The following is a 17,162-nucleotide window of genomic DNA, read 5'->3' as shown; positions in this document are numbered from 1 at the left end:
TGTGTTCTTGCCTTGATCTTAATTTTTTTTGTCATTTTCTCATTCTTGTCATTTTTTGTTAATGAATACTTTTGTTAATTTCAATTTTTTTTAATACATTTTTGATGTTTTATGTATCTTTAATGCTTATTTGAGTTGTAATTATCATTTTATTGCAATTGATAGTTATAGATTTTATTATTGTTGCAATTTAATATGCTTCCCCTTTTATGCATGCTAAGTATTTGACAAAATGTCTCTTTTAGCTTTTGTATAGTTTTCACATTCTTGGTTTGGAATTGGGTAATTAGGTGAACTTGAGTTATGGATATCCATTCCACATTGTGTTAGGATTGTTAGTTGGTTTAGTTTTCATTGACGCTAGTCTTTCACTAAGTTAATTAGTGAGTTGACTAGGACTTATGGATTGAGATCAATTATGCCCTTTTAACTTATCCTGGATGTTAGGATAGACTAATTGGGATTAATTCTACTCAATTATCATGTTTGTGGTCCATAACTAGGATCATGACTAGGATAGGAATCCTCAATTCCCCAATCCTTGCCAAGTGTCCTTTTTGTCACTTGAATTTTATTGTTGATTTACTTGCTTTGAGTTTTAATTCCTTGCATGCTTATTTACTTCCTTGTCTTTTAATTTTCTTGTCTCTTGCTATCACAACCCCCAATTTTCTCTTAGCCAATAATTGAATATTTCATTGCAATTCCTAGGGAGAATGACCTGGGATTTAAAACTCCCAGTTTATATTTGTTTTGGATTGTGACTTATCTTTTGAATTAAACTTTGATGTTGGTTGATTGTGGATTTGGAACTATACTTGCAACGCCAATTCTATTTTGAGAAAAATTGCAAACCTACTTTTGGCCATCATCAGCACCGCAGCTCCTCCAAGATCCCTAGCACCCCTCTCTCTCTGAGCTGGCCTTCGTGTGTCTGGTCGAACCTCCCTGTCACACCTACGACGATAAGGGACATCTCGGGGAAGGTGGAAGACCTCCCTAGGTTGACTGGGGGTGGGGTGTACATCATCGGGGAAGGTCGAAAGTCTGGGATGGTCTAGCACGTCCTCCCCAGACAGATGTCTAACCTAACAGGCCTACTGGTACCAGCCCTAATACTCCAGTGTAGGCCTTCATACGTGGATGGCTGAATAGTGATCTTATGGCCCTCCTTAAATGGAACCCTAAATCCATCATACCACTTCTGAAGACGAGTCGGCTGATGAATCCATATTTGACGATATATTTTAGCTTAATTTAGATGGATCTCATCACATAAACTCACACTTATTCACCAAAATAGCATACTTTTGTGTTTGATCCCTAAATTGAACCTAAATGTGAAAACATGCATTTTTGTGCTTAAATTGAGCAATTTAATTCCACTTTTATTTTATTCAATGCCGTGATACGTTTGTTAAGTGATTTCAGGTCCTAGAGGCAAGAATGGTTTGGTAGAAGTGGAAGAAAGCATGCAAAAAGGGAGAAAACATGAAGAAAACAAAGGAGAAGAGCTCAGCCTAGTGTGCTTGCGCACAGACATGCGTGCGTATGCACAGCCATTGAATTAGAGCCACGCGTGTGCATGGGCCGCGTCACGCGTCCAATCAAGCATCGCCTGGTGTGCGTGAGCACAACCTCTTGTGCGTACGCACAAGTCGAGATTTTTCGCAGAGTGTGCGGATACACACGTCTGTGCGTTCGCACAGGTGGACGCACATGCATTCATTAAAAATGCACATGCACTTGCATTTTGGGGCTTTCTTGGCCCATTTCTGAAGGCTTGGAGGCTGGTTTGAGAGGCTATATGAAGGGGAATGCAACATATAACAAGGGAGCTCACTTTAGATTAGGAAAAACATATTAGGAGTAGTGTAGTGTAGTTTTAGGTTTTGCTCTCTTAGGGTTTAATTAGAGTTTTGTAGAATTTTATACTTCAAGTCTTGCTTTTGGATTTTGCAATTTACATTGTAAGTATTTCTTTAATTTCTCTTCCAATTACATTTCTTGTTCTTCACTTTCATATATTTTACTCTCTTGTCAATTTTCACATAGTTTTGCAATTTTGAATTCCTAGTTGTTTAATTTAATGTTTGATGGCTTCTATATGTTTGTTTGGGTTGCTTTTATTGATTTTGATCATTTATGGTTCATAGCTTTTACCATTTTCCCAATTTTTCCATGTTTTATGTTTATGCCCTCTATGTGTTTGATGAAATGCCAAGCTTAGTTATGGGGTAGATTTCCACCCCTTGGCTTGGGAAAATGAGTTTATGGATTACTAAAGCCATAATGTCCAACATTTAGTGGTAATTCTTTGGGAGTTAGTTGATTCTTATTTCCATTAAAGCTAGCCTTTTATCAACTAGTTTGGTAAGTTGGTTAAGACTTATGGATTAAGGTCAATTATGCTTGCTTGACTTACTCCTCGATGTTTGGGGTTAACTAGGCGAGATTAACTCATGATAATTATCATAGTTGTGGTTATGGCAAGGAAAGGATTCCATAACTCATCCCAAGTCAAGGTTGCATTTATGTTTTGAACCACTTTTCCATTACTTTATAGTTTTACTTGTTCATATTACATACATAGTTCTTTTGTTCTTTCATTAGTTTATTAGTTGCAATTTTGTCTAGTTCTTTTATCTCTTTATTTCTTTATTGCTTTCAATCATTATTGAAAACCCTTGCTTTCCACAACCAAAATTGCGCACTCATCAGCATTAGTTCCTAGGAAGAATGACCCGGGAGTTGAAATACTCTCGATTAAATTGGTTTGAATTGTGACATTATCTTGGATTGAATTTTGATTGAGAGGATCCATTGCCGGTTTGGACTATACTCACAACGGAATTACTTTATCTAGTCTTCCGAATTGGCATAAATTCTCTTATATCAAATTGGCGCCGTTGTCGGGGAACTAGCGTCATGAGTGTTATAGTTTTGGTTGTTGTAAATATGTCCATAGTGTGAATAGCTACTTTTTTGTTGCTTGTTTGCTTTTGTTGGTAATTAGGATTTTGTTTATTTTGTTAATTGATGTCTTCAGTTTTTCATTTTCAATTTTCTCTATGAGTTATCACCCTCTTGGTTTGGAGTTTGGTTGTGCTTATTTTGTAGGGCATGATAACCTCAATTTCAGATTGCATCATGGGATTGGAGCATCAATTTTGGAAGGAGCCACCTTCTCTATATTACAATGAGCCATACCCTTCCCAATGCACATACCCAACCCAAGGATATGGTGGATTTCATCTTGATTATACACCTCCACCACCATATGCCTATGACCCATACCTCCAACATAACCTTCAATCACCACATTTTTAAATACCACACCACTACCACCATACACCTTCTTACATAGCACCTCTAGACACCTACCAACATGAGTCACCTCCCACATATACTACTCTTCTCCCAAACTATGAACCCTCTCTTTCACCACAATATGAAGCTTCCCCACCCTTGGCCCATGACCATCAAGACCTTCAAGCCTTTCTTCAAGTGCAAGAAGGATTTCGAAAGACTCAAGGGCAATTCATGGCTACCATAGCCGAGGCGGTTAACTGTTTAACTCTTCTACGCTTATCCAATATAATCAAGACACTCCTCTCGGAGGATGTGAGGGAACAATTGAAGGATGTAGTGAAGAGGAGAGCATGGAGCCACAAGAAAAAGAAGAAGAGATAGCGCATGAATTGGAACAAGAGGGAGAAAGGGAAGTATGTGAACCGGAGGAGAGAAAGAGAGATATGAGGGAGATTGATCAAGATGAGGATTCCATCATTGATGATTTTTTGTCCTCCTTGATCAATCCTCTTAATGAGCCTAATGAGCCTCTTCCCATTGAGTTTGAGAGAGACATGGAGGTAGACTTCTCACAACCTCCATGTTATAATATGAGTGATGGGGAAGAGGAGGAGGAAGAGGTTGGTGAGGAAGGAGTTGACAACCAAGAACATATTGAGTGGGTGGCAATTTCACCTATGAGCTTCATTGGCCCCCATCAATATGCTATCTTGGAAACGGAATACCAACTCAAGGTCTTTCTTGGGTTGGTACATAGTGGAGAAAGAAGTATTGGTTGCCAAAGGAGTCCAAGAATCTTTGATGAGCGGATAATTTATACGCTTTTTGGCACTGTTTTTACATAGTTTTTAGTATGTTTTAGTTAGTTTTTAGTATATTTTTATTAGTTTTTATTCAAAAATCACATTTCTGAACTTTACTATGAGTTTTTGTATTTTTCTGTGATTTCAGGTATTTTCTGGCTGAAATTGAGGGACTTGAGCGAAAATCTGATTCAGAGGCTAAAGAAGGACTGCAGATGCTGTTGGATTCTGACCTCCTTGCACTCGAAATGGATTTTCTGGAGCTACAAAAACCCAAATGGCGCGCTCTCAATTGCGTTGAAAAGTATACATCCAGGGCTTTCCAGAAATATATAATAGTCCATACTTTGCTTGAGTTTTGACGACGCAAACTGGCGTTCAAACGCCAACTTCCTGCCCTATTCTCGAGTTAAACGCCAGAAACAGGTTGCAAACCAGAGTTAAACGCCAGAAACAGGATACAACCTGGCGTTTAACTCCAAAAAGAGTCTCTACACATGAAAGCTCAATGCTCAGCCCAAGCACACACCAAGTGGGCCTAGAAGTGGATTTCTACATCACTTACTTATCTTATGTACCCCTATCTACTAGTTTAGTATAAAAACTACTTTTAGTGATTTATTTTATATCTCTGGTTAGTCTTTTGAATAATTTTATGTTCAGAGATCACGTTTAGGGGGCTGGCCATTCGGCCATGCCTGGACCTTCATCACTTATGTATTTTCAACGGTAGAGTTTTTACACACCATAGATTAAGGTGTGGAGCTCTGCTGTTCCTCATGAATTAATGCAAAGTACTATTGTTTTCTTATTCAATTCAAGCTTATTCCTATTCTAAGATATTCGCTTGCACTTCAACCATGATGAATATGATGATCTGTGACACTCATCACTATTCTCAACCTATGAACGCGTGCCTGACAACCACTTCCGTTCTACCTTGGATTGAGCGTTTATCTCTTAGCCTCCATTTCGAAATATTGGAGTCTTCGTGGTATAAGCTAGAATTATTCGCGGCCATTCTTGAGATCCAGAAAGTCTAAACCTTGTCTGTGGTATTCCGAGTAGGATCTGAGAAGGGATGACTGTGACGAGCTTCAAACTCGCGAGTGTTGGGCGTAGTGACAGACGCAAAAGGATTACTGGATCCTATTCCAACATGATCGAGAACTGACAGATGATTAGCCGTGCGGTGACAGTGCGCATTTGGACCATTTTCACTGAGAGGACAGGAAGTAGCCATTGACAACGGTGATGTCCCACATACAGCTTGCCATGGAAAGGAGTAGGAATGATTGAATGAAGACAGTAGGAAAGTAGAGATTCAGAAGGAGAAAAGCATCTCCATACGCTTATCTGAAATTCTCACCAATGAATTACATAAGTATTTCTATCCTATTTTATATTTTATTTATATTTAATTATCAAAATCCCATAACCATTTGAATCTGCCTGACTAAGATTTACAAGATGACCATAGCTTGCTTCAAGCCGACAATCTCCGTGGGATCGACCCTTACTCACGTAAGGTTTATTACTTGGACGACCCAGTGCACTTGCTGGTTAGTTGTATCGGAGTTGTGAAAAAGAATTTGAGATTATGAACGTGCGTATTGAGTTTTTGGTGCCGTTGCTAGAGATCAGAATTTCGTGCACCAAGTTTTTGGCGCCGTTGCCGGAGATTGTTTGAGTTTGGACAACTGACGGTTCATCTTGTTGCTCAGATTAGGTAATTTTATTTTAATTTTAAGCTTTTTGTGTTTATTCTTTTTATTTTCGAAAAAAATAAAAAATAAATTATTTTATGGCTTCAAAATTTTTAAGAATGAATTCTAGAGTTTCATGATGATCTGTTGAAGTCTGGCTGGCTGTGAAGCCATGTCTAATCTTTTGGACCGAGGTTTCAACTCATCATCACAAGAGCTTTTTGATTCTCATCAATTCAGCTGTTGTATGCCTGATTTGTATGATAAAGCTTGGCTGGCCATTGGCCATGTCTAGTGTTTTGGACCGAAGCTTTCACTGAAAGCTTGGCTGGCTAGTAAGCCATGTCTAATTCCTGGACTAGAGCTTTAGACTAACATTGCATGATTCCTGGAATTCCTATTAAAAATTTTGAAATCCTTATTTTTCTTTTTCTAAAATAATTTTCGAAAAAATAAAAAAAAATTAATAAAATCATAAAACCAAAAATAATTCGGTGTTTCTTGTTTGAGTCTAGTGTCTAATTGTAAGTTTGGTGTCAATTGCATATTTTTAATTTTCATTAAAATTTTTGAAAACTCATGCATGTGTTCTTCATAATCTTCAAGTTGTTCTTGCATATTTTCCTTGTTTGATCTTTGCATTTTCATGTTTTGTGTCTTTTCTTGTTTTTCATATGCATTTTCAATTTGTTAGTGTCTAAACATTGAAAATTTATAAGTTTGGTGTCTTGCATGTTTTTCTTTTCTTAAAAATTTTCAAAAATAAGTTCTTGGTGTTCATCTTGACATTCAAAGTGTTCTTGCATGCATTGTGTGTTTTTATTCATAATTTTTATGTCTTGTGTCTTTTTTTGTGTTTTTCTCTTTCTTCATTAAAAACTCAAAAATCAAAAAAATATCTTTCCCTTATTCTTCTCATAAAATTCGAATATTTGAGTTGACTTATTCAAAAATTTTAAAAATTTAGTTGTTTCTTATGAGTCAAGTCAAATCTTCAATTTAAAAATCCTATCTTTTCAAAACTTTTTCAAAAATCAAATCTTTTTCATTTTTTTATGATTTTTGAAAATTTTAAAAATGATTTTTAAAATCTTTACTAACAATTAATGTGATTGATTCAAAAATTTTAAGGTTTGTTACTTGCCTATTAAGAAAGATTCCATCTTTAAATTTTAGAATCATATCTTTTTGTTTCTTGTTAATCAAGAAATCAACTTTAATTTTCAAAATCAAATCTTTTTAATTTCCTTTTCAAATATTTTTCAAATTGATTTTCAATCATATCTTTCAGTCATATCTTTTTCAAAACTTAATTTCAAAATCTTTTCTAACTTCTTATCTTTTCAAAATTGATTTTCAAATCTTTTTCAATTAACTACTTAACTTTTTGTTTGATTTTTAAAATTCCTATATTTTTCAAAACCATCTAACTACTTTCCTCTCACCAATTTTCGAAAATCACTAACTTTTTTTTTTAAAAAAAATTCTTTTCATTAACTAATTGTTTTAAATTTCAATTTAATTTTATTTTCCTTCTTAATTTTCGAATACTAACCAATAATTAAAATAAAAACAAAAATATTTTTTTTATTTATTTATTTTATTTTAATTTTCGAATTTCCTTTCTCTTATCTCCTTCTAATTATTTATTTATCTACTAACACTCCTTTTCCACTCAAAATTCGAACCCCCTCTTCTTCTCTGTGTTCGGATTTTTCTATTCTCCTTCTTCTATTCTTCTCTTCTTCTACTCACATAAAGGAATCTCTATACTGTGACATAGAGGATTCCTCTTCTTTTCTGTTCTCTTCTTTTTCATATAAGCAGGAACAGGGATAAAGACATTCTTATTGAAGCTGATCCTGAACCTGAAAGGACTCTTAAGAGGAAACTAAGAGAAGCTAAAGCACAACCCTCTGGAGAGGACCTGACAGAAATTTTCGAAAAAGAAGAAAACATGGCCGAACCCAATAACAATGCCAACAATGCAAGGAAGATGCTTGGTGATTTTATTGCACCCTCTTCTAACTTCTATGAAAGAAGCATCTCAATTCCTGCAATTGGAGCAAACAACTTTGAGCTTAAGCCTCAATTAGTTTCTCTAATGCAGTAGAATTGCAAGTTTCATGGACTTCCAATGGAAGATCCTCATCAGTTTTTAGCTGAATTCTTGCAAATCTGTAACACTGTCAAGACCAATGGAGTTGATCTCGAGGTCTACAGGCTTATGCTTTTCCCTTTTGCTGTAAGAGACAGAGCTAGAACATGGTTGGATTCACAACCTAAGGAAAGCCTGAACTCTTGGGATAAGCTGGTCAGTGCTTTCCTGGCTAAATTCTTTCCACCTCGAAATATGAGCAAGCTTAGAGTGGAAATCCAAACCTTCAGACAGAAGGAAGGTGAATTCCTCTATAAAGCTTGGAAAAGATATAAGCAACTGATCAAAAGGTGTCCTACTGACATGCTTCCATAATGGAGCATCATATGTATATTCTATGACGGTCTGTCTGAGTTGTCAAAAATGTCATTGGACCATTCTGCAGGAGGATCTCTTCATCTGAAAACCCCTACAGAAGCTCAGGAACTCATTGAAATGGTTGAAAATAACCAGTTCATGTACACCTCTGAGAGGAATCTTGTAAAAAATGGGACGCCTCAGAAGAAGGGAGTTCTTGAAATTGATACTCTGAATGCCATATTAGCTCAGAATAAAATATTGACTCAGCAAGTCAATATGATTTCTCAGAGTCTGAATGGATTGCAAGCTGCATCCAACAATACTAAGAAAGCATCTTCTGAAGAAGAAGCTTATGATCCTGAGAACCCTGCAATGGCAGAGGTGAATTACATGGGAGAACCCTATGGAAACACCTATAATCCTTCATGGAGAAATCATCCAAATTTCTCATGGAAGGACCAACAGAATCCTAATCAAGGCTTTAATAATAATAATAATGGTGGAAGAAATAGGTTTAGCAATAGCAAGCCTTTTCCATCATCTTCTCAGCAACAGACAGAGAATTCTGAACAGAGCCATTCTGGCCTGGTAACCATAGTCTCTGATCTATCCAAGACCACACTAAGTTTCATGAATGAAACAAGGTCCTCCATTAGAAATTTGGAGGCACAGGTGGGTCAGTGATAAACCCATATTTTATGATATATTTTGTACTTAATCTGAGTGATTTATTCAATCCTTCACCCACTTATTCATATTAATTGCATGGTTTTACTTTCCCTTCCTTATTATGTGATGTAAGTGAAAAACATATTTCCTAAGCTTTAAAATTAATTATTTTAATTACCTTTATTTCCATTCGATGCCGTGATTAGTGTGTTGAGTAGTTTCATATCTTCTAAGGCAGGAATGACTCAAAGGATGGAAAGGAAACATACCAAAAATGGAAGAAAAGCACAAAACGGAGTTTTTGGAGAAACGGGCATCCACGCGATCGCATGGACGACGCGGCCGCATGCCAAGCTTAGGATAGGACCTCTAGTTTCTCATACCTTGCTAAAAGTTTATTTTACAGTTATTTATTTATTTACAGTCATCTACTTATTTTACTTGCCATTTAAATTACTTGTTCTTCATTTACTTTAGAGTAAATGCCCTTTCCGGTCCCTAACAATTTGCCCGATCGACTTCCCACCCCCTAAGAAATCTAAATACCCAAATCAATCCCTATCTATTATGATTTCAGTACGTTCCAGTCTCTGCAACCGGATCCGAGCAGGTCACTGGCTGATGTGTCAGTAACTTGTCCACGTGGGTTTCTCTCCTTCATAATTGGCACAAATCGCCCCCTGTACCTTTGTTGAAACGCTGCGTTTCATTATGAGCGTTATTCCATAAAACACCTTCCTCTCCCTCTTCATTTACATTTGGCCCTAACTCTGAAACCTTTCTCCTTCCCTCCAAAAGAGCGTTACGTTGAGGACGTGCGATCCTGCTGCACCACTGTGTGGGAAGACATTGGAAGCATTTGGCAAGTTTCTTTGAAACGGTAAGCAATCTTTCGTTCTCTTCTACTTACTTTATGTTTCACTGTAGTCAAATTGAGGAGTGTGTCAGATAGTGGGAGTGAAATTAGCTTTGATAACTCAGTTCTCCTCTGCATGTTGATTAGGGTGGATGGGGTGAAGCACTAGCTTTGTTTGATGAGTTAGGGTTGTTGTAAAACTATAATAGTGATGTTAACTTTGAAAGTTTCTACCTTTTTGCTTATTGATGAGTTAAGAATTCTTAACTGATAGATATTTTAGTCTATTTGCTGTTGATTAAGTTTGAAGTATAGCTCTGTTACTGAGTTATAGTTTGGATTTTTACAGATGTCTGTGTTTGTTATCCCTATTTTTCATCATGGTGGGATACTCAAGAAAGATCCAAATGGAGTGCTACGGTACGTAGATATAAAGATTGAAAAATTTCCACCCATGGATGTTGATTTTGTCAACAAGAAGGACTTGGAAGAACTCTTCAGGGGATTAGGTTATATAGAATACAAAGAAATTTACTGGCTTGATCCAGCAGCAAGAAACCTGGAGTTTGGGCTTCATATCCTTAAGGGTGACCAGGATATTAATGACATGTGTGAAGCCACTCTAAGTTGTCCAGATAGAAATGAGTTCTACATCTACTTTGAGCACCCGGTAAGTCAACCAATGGCAGTCGAACCAGAGGCAGAACCAGAGGAAGAGCCCGTTGTGGTCACAGAGGAATCCTCATCGGATGATGGATACGAGAGTGCCGAGGATGAGGCCTACAAGCCTCCTCCTCCTAGTTTTGAGACTGATAGTAGTGATATTGAGTCACCAAAAAGACATGGAAAAAAAAATAAAGGAAAAAGCATCTGTGTCTCCATCAAACAAGAAGAAAGTGTCACCTAAGAAAAATGGTAAGAAATCATCAAAGAGGTATACTGGGAGGAGGAGGAAGAGACATGTGCTATACGGTGAATCTAGTAAAGGAAATCGAACTGAGACACCTCCTAGTGGGTTGGGTTCTGCCCAACGGCCAGTAGAAACAGATATGGGAGGGCCAGTAGAAGATGAACTAGGAGGTCCAGCAGTGGTTAATGAGAAGAGTGACAGTGATTACTACAACTATGAATATGCTTCTGAAGAGTGTCATACCCTGGTATCTTCTGAGGATGAGAGAACAATGCACGGACTTGATTTCAATGAAGAAAATGAATATGGAGAGGTTCGGTTTGAGCTTGGAATGCAATTTTCGACTATAGAGATATTTAAGAAGGCCTTGAAGGATGTATTTGTTTGGGATGGAAGAGATTGCATGTATATCAAGAATGAGAAGGAGAGGGTCAGGGCTAGATGTGCGAAGGAGAACTGTCCATGGTTAATATATGTGGCAAGGAACTAAAAAACAATGGCATTTGAGATAAAAACATTTCACAACAAGCATACATGTGGAAGGGATTATGGAAGCAATTTGGCCGATAAGGCATGGGTCACAGATAAGCTGGAAAAAAGGTTGGCAACACAGCCTAAGCTAACACCGAGGGAAGCAACGGAGCATATGAAACAGGACTACAATGTTCAGGTCCATCCAAAAATGATCCAAAGGGCTTTGAAAGCAGCCAGGGAAATTGTTGTTGGGAATGACAAGGCACAATATGGGAAGTTGTGGGATTATTTACAAGAGTTGCACAGGAGTAACCCAGGCAGCACGGCTGACATGTGTGTTGACCCAATTCCGCAATCTCTACCGCTGTTTGACAAAATTTACATATGTTTAGATGCGTGCAGAAATGGTTTTGTTAAGGGTTGTAGACCACTAATAGGCCTAGATGGATGCTTTTTAAAAGGGTATTATGGAGGCCAACTCCTAACTGCAATGTCACTTGATGCTAACAACCATGTATTCGTTATTGCATATGCTGTTACAAGAGCAGAAAATACAGAGAACTGGATGTGGTTCTTAACTCGACTTCAGGATGATTTGGGAGACCATCAAGTGCGTGGATGGAATCTCATGTCCGACCAACAGAAGGTAACATCATTTGCCAACCTATTCTGATATTGATTATAATTCTGCAGAGTTTAGTTGGATTATAGTGTAGATATTGTTTAGATTATTAGATATTGTTTTATAAATACAAGTCTGCACAATATAATTGACTTATTAGATATAGACTTCTGTTGCATATGTTGGATTATAATTAGATGTTTGTAACAGTTATAATTGGCATGCCATTTTCAGTTTTATAAATGCAATTCTGCACAATATAATTGACTTATAATTAGTTTATGTCTATAGACCTCTGTTGCACATGTTGGATTATAATTAGATGTTTGTAACAGTTATAATTGGCATGCCATTTTCAGTTTTATAAATGCAATTCTGCACAATATAATTGACTTATAATTAGTTTATGTCTATAGACCTCTGTTGTACATGTTGGATTATAATTAGATGTTTGTAACAGTTATAATTGGCATGCCATTTTCAGTTTTATAAATGCATTTTTGCACAATATAATTGACTTATAATTAGTTTATGGCTATAGACTTATGTTGCACATGTTGGATTATAATTAGATGTTTGTAACAGTTATAATTGGCATGCCATTTTCAGTTTTATAAATGCATTTCTGCACAATATGATTGACTTATAATTAGATGTTTGTAACAATTATAATTGGCATGCCTTTTTCAGTTTAATAAAATGCAATTTTGACAATATAACTAAATTATAATTAGATGTCTGTAGCAATTATAAAGGACTTATATTTGGTTTTTAAACCAAACTTGTAGGGACTTATGCATGCTACAAAGGAAGTCATGCCCTATGCACACCATAGAAATTGTGTGTTGCACATTTGGAAGAATCTTCAACAAAAATTCAATAACAAGCAGGTAAAGGGACTGTTATGGCATGCTGTCAAGTGCACTACTCAGGTGCAGTTCAAAGCATCAATGGAGAAGTTTAAAAGTGAGTGCCGCGGAGGATGGGAGTATATGAATCAATTTGACCTAGCAGCTTGGTGCAAGGCATATTTCAGTCATGGTCCGAAGAATGACAGCCTCACCAATAACATGTGTGAGGTTCGGAATTCTATGATAGTTGAGGCTAGGGAGAAGCCGATTCTAACAATGTGTGAAGAGATAAGGTGTACAATAATGAAAAAGATGGCCAAGCACAAGAGAATTTTAGGGAGGTGCACTGGGAAACTGGCACCAGCACAGCAGTGGAGACTTGACAAGCACATTAAACTACAGAGTCATAAATGGAATGCACAATGGAGCGGAGATAATGACAGGGTTCTATTTGAAGTTACTAGGGGAAAACACAAATTGGGTGTCAATATCCAACAACATACATGCACTTGCAATACATGGCAGTTGACAGGTAAACATTAATTATAATTCTTGTCTTGTTATTTTCACATTTTTTACCGCATCATATTCATGTTTTTATTGCTGTTGTATAGGGTTGCCATGTGTCCACGCAGTTGCTGCTATCTCTAAGTTGAGAATTAAGGCTGCCGAAGACTTTGTGAGCCCTTATCTCACTATGGATTCTGTGAGGAAAACATATGACTTATGTGTAAATCTGGTGAACAGCGAAGAATTTTGGGAGAAGACAAACCATCCAAAGCCACAACCCCCCAGGATAGTAAGACCAGCTGGTCGTCCAAAGAAACGCAGGACTGATTCCGGTGCACCCCATCCCCCTCCAGTGATTGGCGACAAAGTGAGAAGAACTTTTCAGGTAACGTGTAGCAAATGCGGGGAGAAGGGGCATTATTATAAAACATGCAAGGGAGCACCAGCTAAACCCGACTAGCAACCAAAAAGAAAGAAGGCAAAAGCGGCTAGCAAAGCTTTGGTTGTGATGACTGAAAATTTAGCTCCTGCCCCTCACCCTATAGGGAATGTGGCTGGTATTGATGGTGGTGTAAATAACATACATGTTGAAGAACCTGAACCTATTCACCTGGACCCTCTTGTAAGTTTTTTTCTTTGGACAAGTATTTTGTAACTCGTATACATTTTGGGTTGTGTCTTTGAGTATTCACAATGAGTTAATATTTGAAAACATATGTGGCTACAAAACATGTTTCTGTCATACAGGATACGGCTAGGAAAAACAAGAAAAAAATGCCAAAGAGGCCACATGTAGAGCCAGATGAGATAAACATTTCACAAAATGCCCCAACTGCAGAGGTAAATAGACACACCATAGTTCTGTACTTTTTTTGAACACAAAAGTTGTAGTTTGGAGTCCAAATGTGATTCACTATTGTTTTACCAGGTTCCAGGAATTGATGAAACAACTCTAATGAATCAGGCCACAACTCAGGCATCAAAGGCTCAGCCCCATTATGCAGCACCAAAGTTTAGGCCCAAACAGAGTGTCAGAAGGCCCCCAGGTCCTCTAGTGCAACCCAACGAACCTCCTCACAATATACAAGCCCAACCAGAAGGACAAGGCTTAGAGAGAACCTCTCATACAATCTCCAATGAAACTTTGGCAGCAGCTAGCACTGGGACCTCATCAAGGCTATTCAAGTTCATTCCAACTCCAGGAATGAAGCCTCCACCAAAAAAACAGTGAAAGAACTTGCTATATGGATATTATGTTGTTTAGGAAATGTAGAACTTTGGTTTAGGGGGAGACTCTATCTTAGTTATTTTGGTTATAGTGTTGATGTTATGATTAGGTTCTGATTTGAAGTCTACATAATACTCAATGTTGATTTAGAGATACAGTCAATTTTTTTGGTTTTTGTTTTAGTATCAAGTTGAAAAAACACACATGGTCTTCTGAGTGAAACTTCTGGAGCAGGTCATATTTTGGAGTGAACTTTTTGTAAAATACTCATGCTTTGGTTTGTGAATCACTTAATCACTTTATATGTTGGTTTCAACTATTATGAAACTCTCAGGAATTGGAGTGCAATTCCAAATTTCTCACAAATTTGAATATTTATTTACATTGTTATCTTCATAGACATGTGTTTCACAAACTCATAATAATACAATATGATAATATCTCAATACACTATTTTAAATTCTAATAACTACATGAAATAAAATAAATTAAGTATCACTGTATTAGAGTAAATAATCATAACATCAGTTGTTGTCTTCATACAAGCTATGAATTTCAACAAAAATACATTAAGTAGTTGTCTTCTATTTACATAACTTTGCACACTAAATCAAATTCACATTTTTCTCAATTAACCCACTACAAATTGATGAAATTATAAGTGTAACTGCAATTCCAACTAAAAAAGTGGTTAATGTTCTGCATTTAGTGTTGCCTCCAAATGTTTTTTCAATTTTCTGCTTTGCCATCATTACTTCCAGTGCCTCCAATCTTTCTTCCATCGTCTTCAAACTTTCAACCATACCATTCTAATTGACATCAGCTTTATGTGAATATGACTCAACATATTCATCAAGCCAAGCAAAGTATTTGCAATGTGGAGCTGCGGTCTGCAACAAATAACACTCCATGGTAATGGCAAGGAATTTTGAAACAAAACTAAAATTGAAAAATGATTACCTTAAAATAAGAGCAACCAAAAAAAAGTCTGTTCGAATTTTCTGCAGTGCTAGATTGAAACAATATTGCATATGTGCCACAATGACATCTGGGTGCTACAAATCTTTTCTTGCCTTGGTTTGCCTTTTCTCCTATACTCCCAGTGGAACCCAGAGTCGGACTCCAGCACAAATTCTTCCCAGCTTCATTGCTTTCTTCCACGGTTCGTGAAGAAGAGTCTCTGACTTTCATAGCCATATTGTTCTTCAGGAGAAAACCCTTTATCTTCACTCTACACACAATGAAGACAACGAAGAATAAAGAAAAAACCCTAAATAACTATAAACAGCCAGGAGATAACGCTCATAATGAAACGCAGCGTTTCAACAAAGGTACAGGGGGCGATTTGTCCCAATTATGAAGGAGAGAAACCCACGTGGACAAGTTACTGACACATCAGCCAGTGACCTGCTCGGATCCGGTTGCAGGGACTGGAACGTACTGAAATCATAATAGATAGGGATCGATTTGGGTATTTAGATTTCTTAGGGGGTGGGAAGTCCATCGGGCAAATTGTTAGGGCCCGGAAAGGACATTTACTCTTTACTTTATTTGCTAATTAAACTATTCACTCCTCATTCTCAAAACCCCAATTTACAACCTCCATAACCAATAATAAGAACATACTTCCCTGCAGTTCCTTGAGAAGACGACCCGAGGTTTGAATACTTTGGTTATCAATTTATTTAGGGGTTTGTTACTTGTGACAACCGAAACGTTTGTAAGAAATGACTTTTGTTGGTTTAGAAGCTATACCTGCAACGAGGATTTATCTTCAAATTTCTAGACCACGCAAAAGTTCTCTCATCAAAATGGCGCCGTTGCCGGGGAACTGCAATCGTGTGCCTTATTATTGGTTATTGTAAATATATTTTTTTACTTGTTTATTTGTCTTTATTTTTCCCCTCTTTATTTCTTTTTAGCTACTATGAATTCTCACCCCTTCCGCTTTGAGTTTGGTTCTAATGTTATTGAAAGGAATGGAAGTTATAACAGGAACATGCATCAAGGTCAGAGCAACCAAAGATGGATGGAGCCAAGAGGATCTGATCAACCCTTTAAGCAATAATACCCTCCAAGATATCATGGATAAAGACCATTCTACAATGCATACCAAGCAAATAGACATGGTGGACAACCTCGTAGTTACCAACAAGCCCCACCATGTGCTTATAGGCCATCCTCTCAACATAACCTCGAACCACCACACTCACAAGCTCCTTTTCACCATTCACCACCGTATGATCCTCATTTACCCCGATTCCAATCCAATTACTCCCAAACATCACCACTTCCCAATGTACCAAATCCAAATCTATCACCCCGAGAATCAGAGGTTCGCCTCAAGGAAACAGTAAATCAACTTCAAACAATCCTTCATCAACTGGAGCAAGCAGTAAGTCAATTATATGCTAGACATTCGAATATTCAAGGACCTCCTGATGAGCGGATAATTTATACGCTTTTTGGCATTGTTTTTACATAGTTTTCAGTATAATTTAGTTAGTTTTTAGTATATTTTTATTAGTTTTTAATTAAAATTCACATTTCTAGACTTTACTATGAGTTCGTGTATTTTTCTGTGATTTCAGGTAATTTCTGGCTGAAATTGAGGGACTTGAGCAAAAATCAGATTCAGAGGTTGAAGAAGGACTGCAGATGCTGTTGGATTTTGACCTCCCTGCACTCAAAGTAGATTTTCTGGAGCTACAGAACTCCAAATGGCGCGCTCTCAATTGCGTTGAAAAGTAGACATCCAGGGCT

The 17,162-nt window shown here is 37.2% G+C and overlaps 1 protein-coding gene across 1 annotated transcript; it reads left to right on the top strand.

The window, feature by feature from the left end:
- On the top strand, window positions 11,211–14,402 carry LOC107633404. The gene is made up of 5 exons (XM_016337040.1): window positions 11,211–11,834; window positions 12,599–13,193; window positions 13,276–13,556; window positions 13,919–14,011; window positions 14,100–14,402. Exons 1-5 carry the CDS (start codon window positions 11,211–11,213, stop codon window positions 14,400–14,402), a joined length of 1,896 nt encoding a protein of 631 aa, XP_016192526.1.

Source organism: Arachis ipaensis, chromosome B03 (genome assembly GCF_000816755.2).
Source record: "Arachis ipaensis cultivar K30076 chromosome B03, Araip1.1, whole genome shotgun sequence".
In the NCBI taxonomy this organism is placed as follows: Eukaryota; Viridiplantae; Streptophyta; class Magnoliopsida; order Fabales; family Fabaceae; genus Arachis; species Arachis ipaensis.
The sequence above is the reverse complement of the archived record's forward strand: the minus strand, read 5'-3'. Positions and strand labels throughout refer to the sequence as shown.